The sequence below is a fragment of the Dendroctonus ponderosae genome, unplaced genomic scaffold (genome assembly GCF_020466585.1).
Source record: "Dendroctonus ponderosae isolate FM_Combo_2020 unplaced genomic scaffold, Dpon_F_20191213v2 Dpon_F_20191213_1, whole genome shotgun sequence".
Lineage (NCBI taxonomy): Eukaryota > Metazoa > Arthropoda > Insecta > Coleoptera > Curculionidae > Dendroctonus > Dendroctonus ponderosae.
The window spans coordinates 19,535,790-19,560,574 of record NW_026017110.1 but is presented as its reverse complement, the minus strand read 5'-3'; the positions used below and the strand labels follow the sequence as shown (position 1 = coordinate 19,560,574).

Here is a 24,785-nt window from a genome sequence, read left to right as displayed (position 1 = left end):
CAATTTTATTCGGGAACCTATTTTTTTCTATACACGTTTTTTAAATTTTACCGCCTTTAAATGGGAAGCAAATTTTTAAAACTGCGACAGCAACTCGATGAGTTGGGTTATTTGCAAGATTTGGTACCAGAATGTATCCCTTTGGTTGAAAAACTCCTGCTGGATCTAAATACAACCACAACCAGCCTACAAAAATATATGAAAATATCTCAGCATGCTTTGGAAGTAAGTAGCACAACAAATATGCCATCAGTGACATTCTTACTTTTGATTTTGTCAGTTTTGAATATTATTCAATATTCTGAATATTCTAAGTATTCTTAGTTTGAAGTGAACTAAACAATGAGTCCGTTGGACTAAATGTAGGTATGTACTTATTTCCCAGTGGTTATAGTAGATATTCCCATTAAGTATAAAGAAATATCCCTGCGTAGCAGTTTACTTTATGTAAAACTCTGCAATTTGGGTAAGCGGGTACACATTCTCCACCCATATCTCATCTACTATTAGGGCCCACTTTTTCCTACTTGAAAATCCGCTAAAAAGTTGAATCCTAAAATTTGGGCCAATTCTCAGATCACAAACTGAGCGCATTCCTGCACAAAATAGATCTGACTAAATTCATTTTGTTCAAGCAAATGCATAATGTATAAGTACAGACTAGATTAGTCGAAGAGTAGAAATAGCATACTACTATGTAAAATGTAAATCCATCCAAAAAACCAGTCAACAAAAAATACCAGCAGGCGAAGGACAGGAAGTTATATTTATGTTCTTAGCGGTATCATTTTCATATTCATCAAAAAATCAAACAGTTATTTTATTCTGCTGTATTTATTACAATTTTAATACTATGTCTGGAAACAAGCGTGGATTCAGAACGGGGGTCATGACCCCACTCCCCTTGTGCTGGGTTTATGTCGAGTAATGATAATTTTTCTAATTTCATAGACCATTTAAGAAAATAAATACTTTGTATTATGGCAAACACCAACGCGAATGTCTCGCATAATATTCATATTATCGCATATTATGAATATTATGCTGTTATTATAATTATATGGTGCATCAGAAGAACAAATAACGCAATATAATAAAACTGATTTACTGAATAACATAGATAAAACAAAAACAATTTATTCTACAAATTCCACAAGGAGGTATAGGTTTTTGAATTGTTAGTTATCCAAATCGTTGAGTTTACTTATAACTTATAACATAAGTTGAAATATGCATTATATCTTTAGGTTGATGCTAGGTATATCGTAAAAAGAATTATTATTAATTTAATAAAATATTTATTATAAAAAGTTCGGTTTTCATTCTATCAGATATTCATTTTATTTTGGAATTTTAAGTACAAAGGTTTTTTCGGCAATATTGAAAAGTCTCCTAAGAAAAAGCTGGTCGGAACTAAAAAGCATACATAAAATCAAACTGCATTTACTTACGTCGATCTCCGTGAAAAAAATTGGTTTTATACTCATCAAAATTATTTCTCGAAATTATTCTCGATTTTACATAATTTATAATTTTCATTAGGTAAATTTTTTTAATTACATTTACGTTTTTCATTTATAGAAAGTGCTACATTCTTTCAGTTTCTTACTACACAATTTTATACTTTAAATCCGTATTTTAGTTCGGCTCAGTTGAACAGACTTCAGATATTTTGATCTTGAATACTGAATCTCGCCTTTTCATATTACGAATGATTTAAATTTTTGTGGTGTTCTGGATGTTGTCTTTGTTAATACCAATTAAGTCTTTGATTGGTATTAGTATTATTATTAACTACGAGATAATTTTCTAAAAAAACTGTAAACCCCATTATTCCTGTAATTGCATACCTATTTGTACTTTTGAACTCTCATTAACCTTTTGTTGCGAATCTACTCTTCAGCCAAAGTCACATTTTTAGAGAAACATCGTATCTCAGTGCTAATATTTGATGTCTTATATCATGCAGAACTCGTTAAAAATAATACATGGGTTTTCTATATGGCTATAACTCAAGTAGACAAACTATGTATAAAAACTTTGAGAGCGTTTATTTTCAGGAAAGAGATTTTTTAGAACTTGGTGCAGAGCCTTATAAGTGTGATAATGCAAAACTTATAAGAGAATGTAATGACTTACATCAGGCTTTTATTCATTTTAAGGAGCAACATGAAAAAATTCAACGAGGTAAATATTAAATGCTTGATTTAATTAATTAACAGTTAATAACATTGACATTTTAAAGTTAGGTGTTCAAGAAGAAGTATAAATCACAGCATAGTTTCAAAAATCATTGGCTTCAAAAAACCTATAAGATCCCCTAAAAAAAATGTATGTGTACACAAAAGCTTATTCTTGTAGTCCAAACGGTTTTTAACATATTGTTAAAACATATATGACTTTTATGAGGAATCTGCAGTTGTCCGTTGCGGCACTGATTTGGAATCATCCTGTATATGTTTTCAAAAACAAAATGTTTTAGATCTGAGACGTCAAGCATCTAATCTACAAACACAGTTAGATAATTGCAGTTTAGAGAAAAATAAATTAATCGGTCAAATCCAGACCCTGGAGAAGGAAAAATATCGAAAAGGTAAGCTCGAGTCAATTTTTTAAGCTGAATTTTTTTTATTTCGTTTTGTCTTTATTTTAGGTTCAAAGCTAAATGCTGCTAAAGACGCACTGTGCAAAAGTAAGCCTAATGTAAATATTGATTCAGCTATGGCGTCAGCCAAAAACACTAATGCTGAATTAAAACGACAACTAAAAGATTTGGAAGACAAACATTTACAATTAACTGAAGATAATACGGTTTTGAAAAATCAGGTATGTGTTCTTTGGTTAGAAGTGGGTAGCAGTTCAAATAGTAATATTAAAAAAACAGTAATTACAGTTTTATAACAGTAACGCTGTCCTCCACCCTGACTACAGCCGTCTGGTTATAATTCGGTCGAATTTACTGATTAAATAATAATAGTTTGATATTATGGTGACTGCACTGCAACGTATGGAATTAAAACATTTCCGTTTAGTTCTAAAATTCGTTCCAGTTCGAATTAATTCAGGAAAATCTTCTCCTTGCAAAGCTCAACATTTTTAACAGTGTCTCAACGATATAGAAGTTAACCATTTTTGTTATATGACTTATTTTGGTTTAATTCCAATTCCTATGAAACAAGTTATTATATAAGATTACCATACTGCGGCACCCTTTTTCTGAAAATGTGAGAAATCTGAATTACAAGTAAATGATTATTGTTAGCATGTAGCTTAATATGAAGAAAAACACTTTCAAATAAATGTGTTCAATGATTTTTTTGACAAATATTCTATTGTAGGTGAAAACTCGTGATGAGCAAATCGAAAGGTTACAGTCTTTAATGGAAGGCGGCCGCTCATATAACAGCGCTAGTAAAAACTGTTGCTATAAAAATATTGATAGACAAATAGTAATTTTGCAAGATGAAGTGACGCGACTTAAAAAAGAGAAAAGTGAATTAGAAATGCAAATAAAAGGTATCATTATTGAAATTATTTAACTTTCGCTTGGCATAATTATTAACATTTTTGCTAACGTGTTAATAAGGTCGAATTAAGTGAATACTTAATACATCTGCATTCATATATTTATATAGAGGCAATAGCCAAACAGCATGAGGCTATGAAAAGAGCTCTTCACTTAGCCGAAAGAAACAGGCAATTGGAAAAAGAACTGAAAGATGTTGACGAAATTGCTCTTGCAGTTGAAGCAGAGTGTAATAATACTGTGAAGGGTAATTCTGAGAAAGTTGCAAGGTAAGGGTTGGACACTGTTTGCTTAAGAAATTTATTTTATAATTGTGATTTTCTCTTCGATAGATTGCAAGATCGAATAAACGAGTCTTTAGTTCTAATTCAAAATTTAGAACGAGATAATACTAAACTGAAGCATGCCAAGTTGGAACTCTCCGCCGACTTAGATAGTGTAAAACTTGAAAAAAATCATTTGCAAGCGCAGCTCAAGAAGGAGGAGGACGACAAGAAGAAACTCACTGATAAAATAAACTCCTTTACTATTATAGGTGGGCAATTTTATTCAGACAAATTTTTATTAATTGTATATTTTTTATAATCTTTAAATTCTTTATAATCTTTAAATACATTGCTCTTCCAGAAAATGATTTAAATTTGGAAATTGATCGCCTTTCAAAGCTCAGCTCCGAATATAAAAGACGAATTGCAGAATTGGAGGCCCAGCATACACATGTAAGCACTTAATATTTAATAAAGGATTTATGCCAATAAATAATGCAGTAACCCCTAAGATAGTAATTTATATTTTTTTAAATGGCAAGTGCAAAATTAACGCGTCAAAACAACTTCAGTAAACTGTCAATGTTGTCTAATTTTTAATTATTATTATTTACTTTTTACATAGAAATTTGGAGAAAAACTCGATTCTGTTAAAGAAGATGTTACCAGGTCTACACAAGAAGTTCAGTCGAACGTTGAACAACTGATCATGAAAAGTAAAAAAACTCACAAGAAAAGCTGCAAAAAATCTAATAAATCTCCAACCAAGAATCGCTCTCCAACTCGAACGGAGCCCGTTAAAAGCTCAATTGATAATGCCGAATCGAATAAAAAATGTTGTTGTGAATCTGGGAATTGCATCAAGAATCTACGGGATCTATTGGACAAAGAAGTCGAATATAGAGAAGTACATGTAAGTGATTTCAAGTAAACTGCTACTTAAATAGGCATTAATTCATAGTGACGGTGCTCATACGGACATCTGCAGATTTAAGTCTATATAATATACACTTGAAAATATGTTAATACAATTTCAATGAGTTGATTGCTTGTTATTCCTTGTTGCAGGCAAAGCAGTCAATGGAAGACTTGCGTCAAGAAAAAGAGTTTTATATGAAGGAGTATCATCGCGCTTTGGAACAGTTGAGGAATGTTCCCAACTATGAGATATCTGAAAATGTAAGGGTCAAAGTGAATTCAGTTATTTAAGAGCTGACCTGAAAAGCGTTTTGCTTGTATAAAAATACACGGACTGTCGTTTAAGTTGTTTAGCTGCTAGTTATATGTATTTCAGGGAATTGCACAGTTGAAGCAGCAATTGAAAGACAAAGAAAATCAAATAAAGCAATTGGAAGATGAGATTCAAAAAATGAATTGGGAAAAGTCGCAAACGTTAAAAGGCGAACTTCCAGGACAAACATATAGTAAAGTCCCTTGTACCAAGGTAGGTAACTTTTAAAGGTTCGCTTATACTTTAAACTAACGATAGAACAGCCAGTTGGATGAAAGTTTCCAATTTTATTTTACTTTATTATTTCAACTAGGTATAATGGTATTAATGTTTTAGATTAGAATTTTTTAAATTATTTTCAAGTACTATTTTGATGACTGTTTAACCGGATTCGCGCTATTTTCAAACATATTTGTCTGTCTAAATTTTCCGAAGCTCATACTTATGCTTGAATTTCAGTCTACCTGTAGAATACGGGAAAGAGAATTGGAAATTAAATCACAAGATCTTAAGTACATCGAAATGGAAAATAACAATTTAAAAGCTAAACTTCAGGTAAGTTATGTATTCATTATACATAAGTATACAGTATATCAGGGGCGGATTAAAGCATTAAAATTTAAGATTAGATAAAATTTTTCTTCCATTTTGCCACCCTCTTCTATTGAAACACATGTGGGCACTAAACTAGAGCATTCTAAATGACATTAAAAGATGTTGTGGAAGTAATTATATTATTGTTATTTCGTAGTCAATAAATGAATCTGCTTTATTCAATGAAGAACGAATGAAGAAAGCATTTAAAGATATGGAAGAGCATATTCGAAAATTAGAAGATGAGAGACGAGATTTGGTTAAAACTGAGCTAACTCATCGGTCCAATATGTCGCATTTGGAAGACGACTATAGAAGTGCTTTAGACCAATTGCAGAAAACACAACAGGAATTAAATGCACAACGAGCTAATTATGCTCAATTAAAGTAAGTTTTTAATGTATGAAATAGTAGTTCAATAGATTATGCAACCAGCATATAAAGTAGCCAAGATAATAACATACATTTTTCTGCTGAACTACATTTTCGAAAAATGTTCTAATTTATTATTTGAATATTTCAGATTACTCCATGAACAGACGGATCGATCACTTTCAGAGGTGCAAGTGCAATTGATACGTGCTCAGTCAGAATTGGCAAATTATCAATCGAAAGTGAAAGATTCAAGCCGAGATTCTCTTGCGTATGACAAGGAAATAGCAAGATTGAAGTCCGATATTCAAATCATGCAAGCCAATTTAACAAAAATTGATAGGGAAAAGGACGATTTAATGGTGAATATATTTATTCAGTTCATAGTTCAATATTCAATTTTGTATTGTTTTAAAGAATAACTTGGATACAAAAACGGAGAAAGTTGCATTACTGGAGGACAATCTTGCTTCAAAATCTAAAATGATTTCCAAGCTTGAAGACGAATTGAAAGAACTAAACAGGAGACTAAGGTAAGTCAATCGAAAAGATATAAACAAAGTTAAGTACTAATCTTTTGGATAGGTTTTTTCAGTTTGCAATGGAAGCAATGGTTAGTCCTTTTATTTTGTTACTTGTGGGTATACGTAAGTGGCGCCTGGAATCTAATAACCGGAACAAAACTTTTTTACCAAGTTACCTTATCTCAAAGCGGTCTGCTTTCAATTGTCTAGAAAATTATATTTTTTTATTTCTTTTACTCTGTTTTGACATTTTTGTAATTGGCAAAAAGGCTCGTTCCTTTTCAATTTCTTCCTAGGGTTGAAGCAAACAACGCACGTTAATTATCTATTTATTTCTAATTGAGCCCTTAAATGATAGAAAATCACAGGTACTTTTGTATTTAAAACAGATGCATTTACAGTCTAGTGAGATTGCGTGTAGTTTTTATTAAATAATTCAGCGATTAATGGTGCTTGCGATAAACATTCAATGATGACAGAGTTATCTTTCTTTTCAACACGTTCAACAGTTCCTGGCATACATTCACATATGGCATCTTTTTTATCGGTTCCTGGTTCCTTTCCTTCTCGCTGAGGCGCAAGCCAAGCACCTTTTGCACAGGGTCCTTGAGAATATATTTTAAAGCACTTATTACCATGCTTCAGCAACCCTTTACTTCTATCACACTCTATATCATCTTCTCGAATTTCGCAATTTGGATGCTGGCATATGCACACTCCATTATATGAGAGCCCATCGATTGATGGTCGCGTTTCAAAATCGAAAGACAATATTTTGCCGACGTCGCAGGGCCCCCGAGATCCAATTTTATAACATTTGCTATGTTGTGGAAAGAATAGTTCACCTCGAACGCACGGCTGAAGCAAACACGAGGTAGAATTGACTAGAATATGATCAGGTTTACAAGGTCCTCGTGTGAATGGTCGATGGCATGAGGTATTGTTTTGATGCCGAATATACCCCTGTTTACAAACGCATCCTCCAAGACTGGTTTGCGGGAGAATCGTAAACATTTCTCCTTTTGAACATGGACCTATAGTACCTAAAATATGTTTAGTGCATGAGATGTGGAGAAACTTTTAAGGCTGAAACATATTCGGTTGTCCAAAAAGCGATATTGTCAAACTTTATATTCTACTTTACATGAAAACAGTACCTATACCTACTCATTCAATCTAACTCTTGGTTAAGCAATTCTTCTTTTTACAAGAAGCGTTTCTTAGCAAGGCGACATGCGTCTCCTAACTGATTTTTACGCCAAACGATTTAACTATATTTTAATGATAAAAGTGCCATTTCTAAGTAGCAAAGTGAAGGGCTGTTGAATTTGGCCTCAAGAACCATACAGTTCTGAGCTTAAACCGTAGGAGAGAATGTTTTTTGTCCATTTGCAGCATTTTCGTCAGATCATTTTTGTTCTTACCTAACTCGAAACACTTCTTTGTATTCCAATGATAGTGAGGTAGAGCACTGTAACAACCACAGCTTTGATCAGGCAAAAATAAATGTCCCATTTCCCTACAAGGCCCTTTGGTAAAATGTTGATAACATCGATTGTTTCCTGCATGGAACATTCGCATTTCTTTTTGCTTATTGCAGGTGCACAGCGGTATTTTGTTCTCATCGACAGTTAAAAGTTGTCCTTTCGAGCAAGGTCCTTTGGTCAATTTTTGGTAGCATTTCCCATCGTTAATCCAATGAATGGAGTTTGAACTTGCACATTTCGGAATTATTTTGCAGCTTCCTAATTGTTGATTGGATCTAAAAATACCACACAGCAACTTGGAGGTTTAAATATTAAAAACCTTACACGATTACATAAGTACCCGTATTTATGTAATCAGCTTACGTTGTAATGTTATTTTTGTGTATTCTATCAGGCCCAAAATAAAATCCTTCCGAACAGGATCCTTTAGTAAATAATTGATAGCATTTGCCATCTGTAAGTGAAAGGGCTTGTTTTGGCGGACAGCGGCATTCTGCATACAATTCCTTTCCTATTTTACTTCTAGCTGGAGTGAGTTCCATTCCATCTGGGCACGGGTAGCCGATCTGCAAATATATTTTTTCCATGTCACTTTCAGTGAATTATTGGGTAAAACGGCTAATTTAAGATCAGTTGTAACACAATATTTGTTAAGTAATTTCGAAAGTTTGCGAGTTTTCCTGAATACGAATATTGCGCACATAAAGATTTTTCTTAGGGAGCATTAACATATATTTGCATTAAAATAGAACCCAACAATTACGTAAGCTTTGTACAGTGAACCTTGATAACTAACGTTTAAGCAATTGTCTGCATTACATTTGTTAAGTTCTAGGAAAAAACCCAACGGTTATATTTTCCTCAATTCTAAACTTTACGTAATGTTCATTAATAATATTGAATACTATTTTGCTCAACTGAACATTACAGACGAAATACGAATGATTGTTTTGTGATAATTACAGAGTGGTACATAAGTAATTGGACATATATTTCTTTTGTTGCAAAGTTTTTTTCCGTGTCTCAATTTTTTTGGTTTAAGTTTCTTTAGTTTAATAAAGATAATGTTGATAATAAATTAACTTTGCACCAGAGGCGTACCAAATTGCGGCATGGAAGTAGAATTTGTCCATTTTAAGGCATGCCACGTTCTTCAATCGATTGTATAATTTGATATGGACTAAAATGGGCATTTTGGGTCGTACAAGAATTTCAGTGTCCATACTTTGTTCGGCGAAATAAATTACGGTTAATTGCATAACAATTTTACTCGCATTTGCAATCAAAATTAGATATATTGACCACAACGTTAAAGAAAACACAAAGATGAACCGTTTGGCAATTTAGAGTTAAAAAGAAAATTAAAAACAAAATTGAGAAGTTAAATATTGAAGATAACTTCTAACTAACTCAAAATATAACAAATGTTCCATTTAACAAGAGTTTCGAATAATTCTATTGATTCAGTGCATTTTTTTATTACTAACTGATTTAAATAAGTAAATTAGCGAGACATTTTTAGAATATTTTATTAGCATATCTTTTTATTGTATGAGTGTAACCATTGATCTGAAAAATCGTTCATTATATTATAGTTTTAGTAACATATTACGTGAAATATGTATATATGTAAACATATATTATTTGTTACGTCTTACTATCTTTTAATTAGATGATTAGTTACATATTTAATCTATCTAACCGTTTAAAAGAATTAATTAGCTTTAAAAGTTATATTTTCAATTGATTTTAATATTATTATTTTTTCAATATTACTGATGGTAATACGATTCAGAAAACCCACAGATATTGAAAAATAGAAATTAGCAACAACGACACAAGTCAAGCTTATTATTGTTTGGAATAATCTATTTTAAATTGTTTAAAAATCACCATTCATAATCAAATCAACGAACTGTTGATAGATACAAAATAGATACAACTGTTGATAGAAATCAACGAACTGTTGATATACCATAGTACCATAAAAAACGTAAATTGATTTTTGAAAAGTCTTACTTGGAATATTTTGTAACATTGTCCATCAGGAGGCCAAAATAGAAGTTGCCATCCACCAGGTCTATTTGCGCATGGGTTCAGGTCTGGGTCGGCCCATGGAGGAGGCATTATTGCCCCATGAATTGAAGGCATTATTATGAATATGTCAAGTAATATCCATATCTGAAATTGTATTCATGGAGTAAACAGTTTCTTAATGTCGATCTTTCGGCTTGGAAGAGTACACACAAAAATCACAAGTTTATCTACTATTCGTTCAAGTAAAAATATGAGAAATTATTAGTTTTAAATTGTTTTTAACCATCAACGTAATAATCAATTATATCAACAATTTTCACTTTAAAACTTAATGTTAAGTTGGAAATTGATAAGTTTCCTCCAAGTCAACGTGAAATGGCAATATCTGAACACATGAATTAAAAATATTTGAAAAATAGTCCAGACCTAACTTAATCAAATTAAATATGTGAAAAAATGCAGTTTTAAGGAAGAAATTCACATAAACTTGAGTCTTCAAAAGCATAAGAAAAACATGCCATTTTCCAAAATTGCAACACAAGCAAAAGTTAATTTACCATGCTATAATATTGACACATTAAAGCGTCCAACCTCGTTAAATATCAATCTCATCAAGCATTCAGTGGCGTAGATATAGGTACCGGATCATTGACTAGATTAAATTGAAAAAACCAACAAACGAATAAAAATATAAAACAATGCAATACAAATGTTTCTCGCAGATTTCGTTTTTTCCAAGTTTGACGAAAACTAAGCTCAGATCGTTTTATCATCAAAAATTCAAGTTATTGCCTTGATAAAACTTGTCTTACGTGCTGATACAACGACCACTTATTATTATTATTTATTTTTTGGTAAAAACGCTGCTCTGCCGAGGCTTAATTGGTTTGCCTGATTAAAAATATCGAAGAGTTAACTTTCATGCTCGTGATATACCCGCCTATAATTTTTAACTACTACTATTTGATTCGTGACTGATCCACGCCTTCAGATAAAGCTGTGAACCTTTTTAGAAGCACGTCTGATTTTTCTTTCTACTGCAAGAAAATTGCTATGAAACGGAAAAAGTGAGCGTTGCCACAAATTTATCAATTTGTTCGAATTTATCAATTATCATCGAAGAAAACCTACAACAAACTTTTTGTTTTGCTCTTTGTGGTTTCAAATTTATTTTAAGTTTTTGTTTCAAAAATTCTATTTGTTTACTATATTAAAATTAAACATTATTAATAGTTTTATATTTGTAATTACAGAATTATTTGTCTAAAATTGTTTATTGCTGATCAATTATGGACATTTTTATGTTACACTATAACAGACGGAAATTAAGCGTTAACTTTGCATGCATTTGTATTATAAACGTTTCCATTTTTTTATATATTTGATTATCTTACATAAACCTTTTTTTTTAATGAGCAACTGCAGCCTCTACTGCCGTATTAACTAGCGATTAAATTGCTATTGTAGGGTTTTACATTTCCGTTAATTTACCTGTTGCGCAACATATCGCCAAGATAATTGAATCGAATTGATTTAACTGCAAAAAGCACATTCTAATACTTACTGAAATTCGTGATTAGAGCGAACGAAATTTTAGTTTTTTTCCCAAGTACATGTCAATTGATTTTCGACAATGCATGACTTCCTTTGATTTATTGCATAATGTGCAATTTCCAATATCACCATCAATCTAAATCCATAGCGGAAAAATGGATGCGTATTTGTAAATGGTACTCCATTATATAATTCTGTAAATTCTCTCGGTGGCATGTATGTATACTGAGAATACCGATGTTCGCGATTAGATAACTTTTTAGGTTTTAGATTGTATCACATTAAGTTCGAGAAATTATTATGAAAGTAATTATGGATAATAATTCCCCTGAAAGAAATTTACGGTTACCTTCGTGAGACAATAGGTGTTTCCTTGTTGCGTCTTACACACATTTCTTTAGCTACAACTTTGAATAATTAATCTCGATAGGATACTGTTACGTTTATTATGTAATCATTGCCTATGTTTATTTCATTATTGTTGGCTATTATAATTTTGATACATTTCTTGCTAAGGCGTGTTAAAGGTTGTTAGTGTAAATTAAAATCGATTCACCGAATTTTTTGGTAAATTATGGCATTTTATTACTTTTTACTATTAGGCAGTATACAAGCATAGTAATCGTATAAATATGCGATGACGTAACAAAAAATGTGATACTGCTTTCTTTCTATAAAAGAAATACTTTCTTTGTATATAATATTTTGACATTTTTTGTTTTATATAAATAAGCTTTTAATTTTTCTTTTTATTAACATCCTTTGCAACTTTGCACGCAACCGCAATATTCATCTAACGAGGATAAACTTATGTGTTTAATTTGCATAGCCATACTGTATTGGAATTTTGAATTTCTAAAAATTTTTTAACACATTTTATACGAATCATTTTATTGAGTTTTTATCTAATTTTTTACCTAAATAGTTTACTCATTACATTTTTTTAGAAGGGCTGTTTTATTTTTGCTGAATTATATCTCGTAATGCAATAAGGAGTCACATTCTTCGTGTCTTCGTAACACATTTGAGAAGCTTTACAGTCAGAGTAGTTTTAATAATTTGTATTATATACGTATAATTATTATTGTGCTTATTATTACAGCTTGTCGCATATTGTCAATATAAAAGATAATCATGATTCCACAACTTCAATTTGTAAAATTATTTTATTTTTTGCTATCTACCAAAATTTATTGTCATTACATTAAATGATAATTTACATATATTTTCTTATCTTAATTATTTTAAACGTTTAATGTATATTTATTGTTATGATTAAATTTTCCATCGTAATTTTGTTAAATGAAAATACACACGTATTTATAACGCGTTATTCTACAATCAGACATACGGTTAAACTTAAACATTTCGTTAAATATTTCGATAAACAAGAATGCATAATAACTGACCATACGAAAGTCAAAACAAATGTTAGAAGAAATTTAATCGGGGTTTTTAGAAATATTTTTATTATGTATATTTTATTGAAACAAGATTGTTGATCGAAAACTTTTTCATTTTTTCACTTTTTACACTTTAACTGATTGAACACTTTGTATATTAAACTTGTTGAAATATTAGAGCAATGTGGGAAATTTTGTAACTGGTTCTCAAAAGTCTCTTCAAAAACATAATTTTCATTTGTACATTCAATGTGGAATATATCATACTCTCATGCAATGTCATTTAGGTACTTTACTTTAGGTATTATTAATAAAATTTTAGTAAAATGATTTTGAAACTTCGCTATTGGTATTTGAAAATTAAATGATATTATTGTGTTTATTCACCCTTTAAACATGAATTGAATATGACATCATCATAAAGGTCATTTATATAATATCAACAAATCCCGCATTATTTTCGACGCATTCATCCGCGAAGAAATATGGTAATGAAGTGGAACCCCATCTTGTTGAGACAATAACTGATTATCATAATTATAATCATCTTTTATTATAGCACGATTTTTTGTTAACTATGTGGGCACACTTTTATTGATTAATGTATGTGATCGAGTACGTTGTTTGTTAAATAGTTTTCCCATATTGGGCCACAACATTCATAATCATAATGTATTTTTGGCCGACATTTATTTCCGGTAAATTGTGAATTGCAGTTCTTTTATAACTGATTTTTATACCATAATGCCACTTTATTGAGCCATGATTATTTAACAACGTTACAATAAATATGTATTGTTGCAATTTTTTCAATTTGAACCAAATTTTATTTTTACGGTGTAATAGGGTATGGTATAAGACGAAAGTAATAATAAAACTCGTTTTTATTTTTCATTTACGCAATCCTCTTCATATTTTTTAATATTATTAGTTTATAGCAAAGTTCAAGCATTTACTTGTTTAATTAAAAATGAATTTAAACACTTTTTTTTTAACGGATTTGCATGATTATGGTAACTGAACAATGGATATGGAACATTCGATTTTATAAAGCATGATTAAGTCTTTGCGTGGAACACACTGATTCACATGATTTTCCCTGCATTTGCTAATTGAAAATCGATTTCGCTGACGGAATATTTTACGATGATTTCTCCGAATAATTTGAAATACAATTTTAAAATTCTTATTAGCACTTGTTAACTCAATGTCAGATAATTTGTAATTAATTATATACATTGCACATAATGTCACCGTGACCTGTTAAAGTAGGACGTATCGGCGGTGAATGTGGAATTATGTAATGTAGTTAAATAGGGATTTGCATTCAATTAAGTGGCGTTGTAAGGTGCGAATTAAAAAGCTACTGTTAATTTTCTACCAAAATTCAATGTTCAAATATAGTTCGAAAAATTGGCCAGTTTTACGCTATTGAGACGATTAAATTAATATAATTTCATAACATAATTAAATTGGAATAAAATTATTATAAAAAAATTAAATATAATAGTAAAAACCAAATCTACTTTTCTTTATTTTGATTCGTTTTTATTTGATTCTTTAGTGTCATTGCGCTAATTTAGAGGGAATTAAGCGCTAATGAAAGGAAAAACCAATATAATAATATACAGAACGTTTCCTGTAATAGCATGTATATACAGGGTCCACGAAGAAGAAGGAGGCTATTTTTAACTCGAAAAATACAGTTCCAATAATTGCGACAATTGTGAGGAATGCTAAAGCGGCTCTGATCTGTAGATCTAAAGTATTTTTTTGTGTTATCGATAGCAGCACATATTCGTGGGACACCCTGTATGTACAAAGGGTAAAATTTTGAAATACAGGGTGATAACGCTTCAGAAAAGTGTGTATTGTTTCTTTATATCTTCTACATTTTTTTAAATATTCATCTCGAGATAGAGTACAAATTTCTTATTAGAGCTATGCCATAAGGACACTAAATCATCGTCGGAATATACATGGTGATTATTTTGATAGGTAAAAATTTTGTTACGGAAAAAGTTGTATGAAGAATCAGAATTCAGCTCGCTGCAATAAATAGTAAGGGACGAAGAAAGGCGTAAAAAACTGCCTTCACTCTGTGTATTCTAAAACAATATGTGTTATAAAGAATGGTTTAAGTGTTTATGTTTATTTTTCCGTAAATCATGTGTAAAGCATCCTCACATATGAATATCAACTTTATGAAACCACAAAAATTTAAGTAAAAAAAAACAAAACCTGAAATAAAAAATATTGTCACTTTGAACGCCGTTTATCTTCGAGTTAAAAAATAGCTCTCAAGCCCACAAAGCGAACCTCAAAATCCAATAATTTTCCTTTGGATGTCTGCATAAACTAGGTTTAACATATTTAACTGCTGTATTATATTCATTATATTGCATGATTTTTTACGTAAACGTTACAATATGCCAGTATGAAAGAGTAATGCATGATGTGTAACTATTAGTAATTACTTTACAAATCGTGTTTCAAACTTGTCCGATTTAAAGAAAAATGGTAATTTGTCTGCGTGCGTGAATGACAATGAATTTCAATTTAGATCTTTAAATCTGGTATTTATTCTGCGAATGTTCGATGAATATTTGTAGGTTTAAATGCTTTTTCACTCTGCCACATATGAAGAATACATTTGACTTACCTTTATTGCTAAATCCATTATAGAAGAATTTTATATCATTGTAACTTCGTCATAGCCTTGAAAAGAGTTTTAATATTAATCAATGCACTTTTCCTGTTTTACTACTTATTTATTAAACATTACTAATTGCAATAACATTACTTTGTAATATAATATTCATATTAGATATAATAGTACGTGGATTTAAGCTAATTATGTTATGTAATAAATGGGGGGTTTGTAAAATATACAGTGTGGCCCATGCTCAGGCTCCCAATCCTATTTATTTTGCTATTATTGCAGATTAGCGATAAAGTATGTTGATTAAATCAGGATTGTTGCCTTTTCAAACGTGGCCTGTATAACATGCAACAAAATAAGACGTACTTACATGAAAAATGCGCCTAAAAACGACAAAGACAATTTCAAAATAGAGTCGATTTTTTTCTAGTTTTCTCAAAACATTTTCTGAACCTTTTAATTGAACTTCTATCTCCAATAATATTGAAAACATCGGCAGTGGAAGTATGAAAATGGGACAGACTGTACTTCTAACTTTCATAGTATTGAATTAAATTGAGAAAAAGCTTTAGGTATTTGGAAATGGGCATATTGGAATGGACAGAAAAGTTGTAGTTACTTTGGTCGTTTTATTCAGTTGAAAATTGAACGTTTTTGGAATGTTTAGTGGTTTTAATTTAATTGATTAAATATTTATTGGCAAATTAATTTAAGCCCTTCGAATCAAAAACGGCTCTCATTTAGGTAACATTTTTTGGGGCGCTTAATACAGTACATACCTAGGGGCATTCAAGAGTTAATCCACAACATTCATTTGCCACTAAATCAATGAAATTGGGCTATCAGAACTTCGCGGCTTTTAATGCCGCGACTATTGTCTTCACCCACCCACTAACGCAAATCTCTCGGGCACGATAAGAACCGACCAGGTTCACATTAAAATAAGTTGGTTGTAACCATGTTTCACTTTAACCGGTACCCTTTCTTCCACTCTTCTGCTTATTTGTATGTTGCACGCTAAGATGCAATACCGTGATTATAATGGTCGGGCAAGGACACATAAATCCGTCTATCGATTGTGAAAAATTGTCTGGTTCCTGGATGCCTTGACGGTCATTATACTTCTTTCATTATGACTGGCAATTTAGTTGACTTATTACATATGAACGAATAACTTTGCCAGAAGTAACTTACAAGTTTTTTTCTGAAAACCGATTTATTGGCAATTTTCTTAACCAGCTAGCACCGTGTATGAGCAGCTGCACCGTTTAAATTGAGTAGGTACTTTTAGAAGAGTTTTTCTATAGGTCTTCAGTACTGATCACTTCTATTTGAACAACCTGTATATCCTGTTATATATCTGCATATGCATTATGACAAAGTCAATACTATCTAAATTCGGAACAAGTGTTCCTAATTAAACAAACTCCAATATTAATTAATAGTTAAATTTGTTATTAGTTGAACTTACGTCAGATTGATTAATGGCTTATATAATCAATTATATAAGTATGCAATTTGTATTTTTTCTTTGTTAATAATCTCCTCCCTGTTGACCCACAGCAATATGTATAGCCGAAGGGAGTAAATCCAATTTCAAATCTCATTCAGCGTTTAATAACACTGACCTTTATCGACTCCTTGCTAGGTTCAATTTGGCTTCTATTGAGTATTCTAAGTGAGTGGATTGAATTAATTTTTATACAGATACCATGTTTTATTTGTAGATTGGTTACCTATTTCTTTTAATTACAGTTGTCTAATTGAACATATACCCGATTATTTTAGGTAATTTTCGTTGAATTTGCATGCAGTTTATGCGCTTTTTGCTATATTAGCGTAAATTGATTTTGGACTGTTTTTTTTTTCAGTAAACATCTGACTGAATCTTCTAGTCAAGACCAAATAGTCCGCTCTAAACAGAAAGACTTGGAAATCTTAGAGCAAGACTATGAAAAGGAAAGGCAGTTGCGCGAAGCGGCTATTTTGGAGAATAAGTACGTATTTAAATGATGTATCCGGTGTTGCTTAAGAATTATTCAATCGAAGAAAACTAATAAAGTAGTTTTTTCGCATGAGTGATGCTGAAAACTACCTGTGTTTGTGTTGATAGTGTTTACGGAGCAGGGCTGGATGTTTCCTGATTGCCTGCAGTTTAAAGTAGTTTAGATCTTTCCTTGGGTTATTTAGTTAAAAGATTGTGATCATTTGATTTTTCCTATTTTATGTTACTTTTTGTGAGCGGTTTGAAGACACCTGAAAAAGGAAAACTGATTTCTAATCGCACTCTACCAAAAATAAGTTCTACCTAACGATTTGCAAACACGAATGGCTCGCATTTTCAAAGTATATACTAGACTGATGTCCAGTCCATCAGTGAAAGAAGAAATTATTTTTCACGATCTAAACATTCACCAGTATATTTCACTTCTATATTATTTTAAAAAGCAAACATTTTTTTGTTTAGGTTTAGCAGTAGTGGTTTATTTATATGGTGGGTCAGATTTAGACTAAGCAACGTCAAAAAATAAGAAAACACCTTTTTTCGTCTATATGTATGAGGACCGGACATCACTTTTGCTTCACATGTCGGGAAACCCTGAGTAACCACCAATGATAAAACTAATCTTGTTATTTGCATCTAAGATAATCTCATAGTCGCCTGTCGAAACATGCAAAATCTTAATACTTCGACTCGTTTTCGGTATATTAATAAAATTCCTTTAATAAATTTGGATTTTCGTAAAAAAATATTTGCGATTTTCAACTGATTTAGAATACGACCATCATTTTTCTATAATAATATTTCAAATATTATACATATTTATCTTCAATGGTTTTTAATCTATGTAACCTAATGCTAAATAACGTGTCTTAATCCGCTAACGAATATCAAATGAAATAAAAACATAGGTTTCTAAATTTCCGACGATATTATTCTGATCAAGCAGTACCAATTTTGACAACTGATATATTTTTTAAAAGATTGGATTTTAGGTCAATTTTAATGTAAATTGCGATCCTCGGTGTTATTAGTGAGTGTGTGTAAAGTGAATGTTTAGTACCAATTAATTATCCAAATCACTATGGCACACAGCTGTTTGTGTTTGAAAACTGAATGGGTCCTTAATATGTTATTTTAGACGACTTCAGAATGACTTGAGCAGCGTTTCCTACGATTGTCGGGAAGCTCGAAATGAGTTAGATCTTTACAAAAGACAGGTGGAGGACTTGAAGCGACAATTGCAGCATTACGTAGCAGAAGTGAAAAGGACCGAGGATCTCATATCTCAAAAGGTTTAAATTTCTGTTTCGCTGATTATTTGCCCGTTGACCTGAAAATGATGATAATTTAAATTTTTTGATTATCAGGAACTCGAAAGAAGTGAACTACTCGATCAATTCAGAAGTCTGTCTCAAGAAGCGAATATATTGGAAAGCAACAATCACACTTTGGAAACGGAAGCCAATCAGTCAAAAATTCAACTATCAGTGGCTTTGGATCACACCTCCGAACTAGAAAGGAACATGCAACACCAAGAATCCATTATGAAAAGCTACGAGAAGCAGGTTGGCGTGTACTGATCTATTTTTTCTGTATTCTCATAAACAATTTTATAGATTTCAGAATTAACCAGTCAAGTTGCCAGGCTTGAAGTTCAATTGAAGCAAATTTTAATCGAGAAAGAGCACTGTAATGTGGAGCTGAAACAGATGGGCGATTTATGCGTAAAATTGGATAAAGATAAGGATGATTTGAAAAGTGAACTTAGCAACCGGGAAGATCGACGATCTAATGTTAGTAATGATTGATGATTTCCTTTGTACTTTTTTACTTAATGTAAAACTATTTAGATTCAAATGCTTTCTGAAAAATTGAGTTCTGAAAAAGTAACTTTACAAAAAGCACTGGAACAAGAGAGGAGTAGCTTGGAAGCGGTCGAAAAGCTCCTAAACGATTCCAGGCGAGACTTGACTGAACACAGGCTGCTCAATCAAGATCTGCAGCGGGAGGTTAATAGATTGAAGCAGAAAGTTGAAGAATTAGAAGAAAGATTGTAAGTACCTATGAAATCTAAATGAAAACTATCGAGCTGCATATTTTTATAAAGGTTGGGATATAAGTTCTTGTTGTGTTTTGCAGAACTGCAACCGCCGAACAGCTTGATAACTATCAACTTAAGGCCTTAGAGTATAGTCAGCAAAATAAACAATTACGTAGAGATATTGCTAATGAGCGCTTTTCGAAATCGCGATCGGATGACAAGGGATATTATCCATCATTATGATTCAAGTTTTTAAATATTTTATTGAGTGTGTGTTTGTCATTTGTCTCATATCTGTGTTAAGCTCTCTTGACGGAAGAACATACAATTTTAAATCTTGACATTGTTAAGCTATTCGATTCTACAAGTGTCTGATGGGATTGTCAATTCCTGTACAAAACATAAGTTATTCATATTAACGTATATTTTGTTTTAACTATTAAATTTTATTGGCAATGTTTTTGTTATAATCTCCCTTCCATTCCTCCTATTTCTGTAATTGACTGTCCAATCGAAGTTCTTAGCTCTTCAATAAGTAGAGAATAAACGAGTTTTTTTCTCAGTTTTTTTCTGTTTATACTTCACGCCTACTTAACTGGTTAAAACGAAACTGTGACTTGTTTCGCAATTATAACCAAGGGACAGTTTATTGAAAAGCAAATATTCACATAAATGTTTACTTACAGATCAAAATTTGGCCGAAAAGGCCAATTTAGTTCACTGTTGTCTACCAAGACATTAACACAGCCACCTGGCAAGTTTCATGGCTCTGATGGCATTCTTCAGGGTGCCATCAATCTCACTCACATAAATAATCAAGAAGAAAACATGCATATTGAGCCATCGGAAATCAAGAAAGATCATATATTTAGAGCAAATTCAAGCAAAGCTTTATCTGAGGATTATCATTTAAGTACATGCTCAATCCAATCTACCAAAACATTAGTTGCTGTAAGTGAAAAAAAACAAGCGTCAGTTAATTTGCGGAATAGTGTAATTGACTTGACCAAATTGGATCAAAATAATATCGACTGTTTTGAGCAATGTGATAGAGTTCAGTGTCCTTTACATCAGAAATTGTTCTTCAATGCCAATCAGCTTAACAAAGAGCCGAAAACGTGCAAACATTGTAAAAATGCATGCAATGCATCTGAGGGCACAAATATTGATGTAGAACGGAACCATCAAGCGGAAGATGGGGAAATATCATCAGACAATGTGTCTAAATGTGTGGATTTTGCGATAGAAGTGAGCGATAAGCAGCCAGATAGGATTTTGAACAAAAAAGGTAACGTTTTTTAAGTATTAAAGTTATTCCAAAGAATCCACTGTTCTATGATAACCCTTATATTTTTATGTACAACATTTACAGTTGATACTCATTCGAACATTTATAGAGTTCAAAATAATTGTTATTATCCAAGGTCACAATTTGCTTTGCCTAAAGTTTGCTAGGATAACAGTTCTTTTAATATATCATTTCATGAACTGCTTAGATGTACGGCACCTTTGAAGCTTCTTCACTGCTTTCTTAACTGCTTAACTGCGTTAACTGCTTTCTTCTTACAACTCCAGAAGACGGTTGTGAAGCCGTTAGTAATTGATCAGTATCTTCTTTCCTCTATCTACTCTGTCCCTAATATTTCCAATTGCGCAAGTAAGTTTTTTATCAACACCAAATACATGTGAAAAAGTACACAAAGCTGAGGGTGTTTTTCAGTTTTAGATGACTTATCATTGATTGCTTATTTTGTAGTAACTCCAGGTAAAGATAATGCTTTAAATGCAAAAGCTGACAAAACTGTTAAAAACCGGGAATTAAGTGAACGAAGTGTAACTTCTACGAAAACGTTGATCGTTGAAAAGAAAGACGAACTTCGGAATTCGACTAAGGGCGTAATGGATTTACATCGGATAGATTATAGTCCAGGTGCCGACACTGCAAAGAACGAGAAAATAGTACGCAATCTTGATGCAATTCGTCGCGGCGCAATTGCAAAACAACTAGCGTCTAATGATCAACATTTACCAAAAAATGACACAGTGTCTGAATGTTTGAAACACTATAAAACTAAGCTTGGCGGTAGGCCACTAACACCTATTAACACTTCAAATGGAAGCAACTTGTGTTTTGAAAATAAATGTTCAGATTATATTCTGCGCAAAAATACGAGACAGTTGGAGCAAGCACATGATAGATGGAAAAGCAGTAAGAAAATAGAAGATGAAGTAGAACATCAAAGAAACAGGAAAATTGTCGAAAGATCGCCAAGCTGCGAAAAAAAGCGTTTTGGTTCAAGTTCAGAGTCAAGTGTAGTCACAAGCCTGGAAGCAGCGAATTTGAAGAGTAATGAAGTCATAACAGAAGTTTTCAGATATACGGATAAATCACATAAAGGTAAAACTATTATTTATTTATGATTTTTTGTGTGTATTGTTGCTAAATTAATATTATCATCTGCGTTTGTTTCATGATTGTCTTACTAATAGGAATAGTTGAAAGTTGAATTAAAAGGGATGAAAAATAAATTAAAACGCTGCATTTAAAAAACCAATTTATGAATGTTAATATTTAAAGAAATATGATCGTTTAAACTGGTTTTCAATTATATGTGTATGTGTATTAATGTATTTATAATTTTATTTGTGAATGGCTTTTCTTTTTTTGATCTCAGATTAGTTAGAAAACCAATCAATTTTTGGCGTTCTTTGCAAAATTCTCAATACGAAAGAGTGAAATTTAATTTCTACTTTCTATTCTAGATAACCATGGGGTATTGAAGATACGTTTATAAAATATTGATAATAGGGTCTTTGCATATAATTTTTTTGCGGCTGAGACTTCTTCAAACATTAGCGTGCGGGTGGTTTAGAAGAATATCTATGGCAAATTTGCAAAAAAATGTTTACTGTGAAAAAAAGAGATAGAAATTTAAGCCAGAACGCGGTTTTACTGGCTGTGACGTCAAACGGTACGTTGGATAGAATTCCTACGGTAGTCACAGACTACATACTATTAGACGTTAGTTATATGGCCATAACCAGCACAGATAAGCAGTATGTAGGTACCTACACTTGCATATTACATGTGAGCAAGCTGAGCGTCTTTAAGGCCTACATTCAATCACAGATGATATGTAAAATAATAAAGCTTGTTTGACTGGATCTTCCGGCTTCTGAATTTCAATTTCTAAACAATCGAATGTAAACTTTACTATAATGTGCACGAAAAAGTATAGGTAGAAAGAAGTCTTTTAATTCCGAAATCCCAAAATCATTACCTAGCTCAGCAAAAAGCGATTTTTTTTTAAACTAGATAAATATTTGCAAGATTCAATTTTGTAGTATCTCGAAGTAAATTAAATAAATAAAGTGTCATTATTTACTCCCAGGTATAATCAGCTATTATTTTGGATTATGAAAAAGTGTGCCTAAAATACCTATAAATGTGATTTTTTGCAGAAACATCTGTGTAGTTCCGCCGAGCTGCTTTCAACTACAATTTCCGTTTCTTTTTGTATAATGGCACTTTTACAAAGGTTTTTCCTGGTGTGGACATAGTGGTACTTGTGCAGTGTGGCACCATACAGTATCGATAAACCATTTTATTTTTCGTAATTGAGAAACAAACAAAGCGAAATTCACAGTAGAGCACGACAACAGGGATAAGCGCCGAATGAATGTAGCGGAGCCCAAACATACGTCACATAACGCTTATTCACATAACGCTTAGACAAAAAAACACGTCGTTTTGGCGCACTTTGTGTGTGTTTAAACTTCGATGGCTGATAAATTCGTTATGGCTAGGCAGAATAAGGAAAAAAATGTGTACTACTTACCCTTATTTGTTCGTCAATAATCGATTTTACCAAATAAAAAAATGTGCAACGACCCTATTTTTAATACTAATCTCACGGTCGCCATTCTTAAATTACTGCATACTTAAATTTACAATTTATACAGGGAGTCCCGAAGTTGATCAACAATGATAAGGCGTACAGAAGACCTGAAAATAAGGCCATATAAAAAAAATCCGTTCTGGTAAAGTGACCAGTTGAAAAATGAAATTTATTCGTAATTTTTTAGATAAATTTCATTTTTGAACTTGAACTTGCGACTTTGAAGGCCCATAATTCCATAAAGGAGCCAGTTTGGATTTTTTTTTATATGAAGTACTGGCCTTATTTTCAGGTCTTCCGTACACTTTATCATTGTTAACCAACAATTTCAGGACACCCTGTATAAGACATTTCAAAGGATTGAAAATATTTGTTTGCGTTCCAGTAAAGTTCCAGTTACAGAAACATATTCTTTGTTGAGCTGATTTCCTTTACATTATGTCTTATTTTAGATGAGAAAATAGCGGAACCAACTGATAGCAATGTCCATAAAATGTATCCTGAATTATCTCAACTAAATAGCGAAAGAAGTAAAATAAACTCTCCAAATAACAAAAATTGCGCAGAAAATCTGCCTCACAAGTATCGCGTTTCTGATAGTCCAGCTACTCAAAAAAATAACGAAGTTTATGCAACATTCGATAAACCTGAGGATAGCTCTGCGGTGTTTCGAAAAGTGTTTTTGGTTGATGGTGTAGGACTGGAGTGTCAATGTTGCATATCAAGTTATAAAATTGCAAAGCATTAGTTAATTTATATTTATAGTGTACTAAACAACATGGTTATTTTATTATATTTAATTGTGGTGAGAAAATAGAAAAATACTAGAGGCGAATTAAAAAGGATATTTTTTTATGTTTGCCTCAAGTATTTTGCGCTGGAAAAACAAGAAATAATTTAGTCCAAAAAGCAAAATTTTTTATGCATGTTTTATACAGTTGTGTTAAATGAATGAATGCCAAATACCTATGTAAATGGAAATAGTAAAAAGGTCTGTTTAGTATTATAATAAATTGTGCGGCCTAAATAACTATTAAAGCGGTTCTACAATTTTTTCGATTGCTCTGGGCGTTATTTTCTTAGAACTTTATTGAACTTTATAAGATAAACTTTTTCTTTGTCTTTGTCTTCATCAATATAATTATACTTTTATTTGACGAATTGTTTTCCTAAATTACTTTCTC

At 31.8% G+C, this 24,785-nt stretch overlaps 2 protein-coding genes across 4 annotated transcripts; one reads left to right on the top strand and one right to left on the bottom strand.

The window, feature by feature from the left end:
- The first annotated feature begins 27 nt into the window (after positions 1 to 27).
- LOC109535469 (centrosomal protein of 135 kDa) lies at positions 28 to 24,758 on the top strand. 2 transcript variants are annotated; one of them, XM_019901386.2, is made up of 23 exons: positions 28 to 225; positions 2,061 to 2,187; positions 2,483 to 2,593; positions 2,654 to 2,826; positions 3,339 to 3,516; positions 3,636 to 3,795; positions 3,859 to 4,061; positions 4,154 to 4,245; positions 4,418 to 4,705; positions 4,861 to 4,971; positions 5,087 to 5,236; positions 5,483 to 5,578; positions 5,775 to 6,004; positions 6,141 to 6,351; positions 6,407 to 6,522; positions 17,528 to 17,653; positions 18,800 to 18,953; positions 19,029 to 19,226; positions 19,278 to 19,454; positions 19,512 to 19,714; positions 20,389 to 20,990; positions 21,459 to 22,100; positions 24,054 to 24,758. In XM_019901386.2, exons 1-23 carry the CDS (start codon positions 61 to 63, stop codon positions 24,347 to 24,349), a joined length of 4,809 nt encoding a protein of 1,602 aa, XP_019756945.2. In that variant the 5' UTR covers positions 28 to 60; the 3' UTR covers positions 24,350 to 24,758. The 2 variants fall into 2 exon arrangements, with proteins under 2 accessions (XP_019756945.2, XP_048522835.1); XM_048666878.1 differs by lacking the exon at positions 28 to 225 and adding an exon at positions 236 to 366.
- On the bottom strand, positions 6,831 to 16,570 carry LOC109535470. Of its 2 annotated transcripts, XM_019901387.2 has the most exons (6): positions 16,436 to 16,570; positions 15,657 to 15,712; positions 10,020 to 10,181; positions 8,364 to 8,566; positions 7,938 to 8,275; positions 6,831 to 7,556 (listed from the first exon to the last, which is right to left on the bottom strand). In XM_019901387.2, exons 2-6 carry the CDS (start codon positions 15,672 to 15,674, stop codon positions 6,916 to 6,918), a joined length of 1,362 nt encoding a protein of 453 aa, XP_019756946.2. In that variant the 5' UTR covers positions 15,675 to 15,712; positions 16,436 to 16,570; the 3' UTR covers positions 6,831 to 6,915. The 2 variants fall into 2 exon arrangements, with proteins under 2 accessions (XP_019756946.2, XP_048522967.1); XM_048667010.1 differs by lacking the exon at positions 10,020 to 10,181.
- Positions 24,759 to 24,785: the final 27 nt, after the last annotated feature.

Excerpts from the sequence above, each read along its gene's own strand:
- LOC109535470 (XM_019901387.2), bottom strand. Across the intron at positions 8,276-8,363 it reads CACAAAAATAACATTACAAC|ATCCAATCAACAATTAGGAA; the intron begins GTAAGCTGATTA and ends TGGTATTTTTAG. Across the intron at positions 7,557-7,937 it reads AAAGAAGTGTTTCGAGTTAG|GTACTATAGGTCCATGTTCA; the intron begins GTAAGAACAAAA and ends AACATATTTTAG.
- LOC109535469 (XM_019901386.2), top strand. The coding sequence starts at position 61 with ATGGGAAGCAAATTTTTAAAACTGCGACAGCAACTCGATGAGTTGGGT. Across the intron at positions 226-2,060 it reads TATCTCAGCATGCTTTGGAA|GAAAGAGATTTTTTAGAACT; the intron begins GTAAGTAGCACA and ends GTTTATTTTCAG. Across the intron at positions 4,246-4,417 it reads TGGAGGCCCAGCATACACAT|AAATTTGGAGAAAAACTCGA; the intron begins GTAAGCACTTAA and ends CTTTTTACATAG.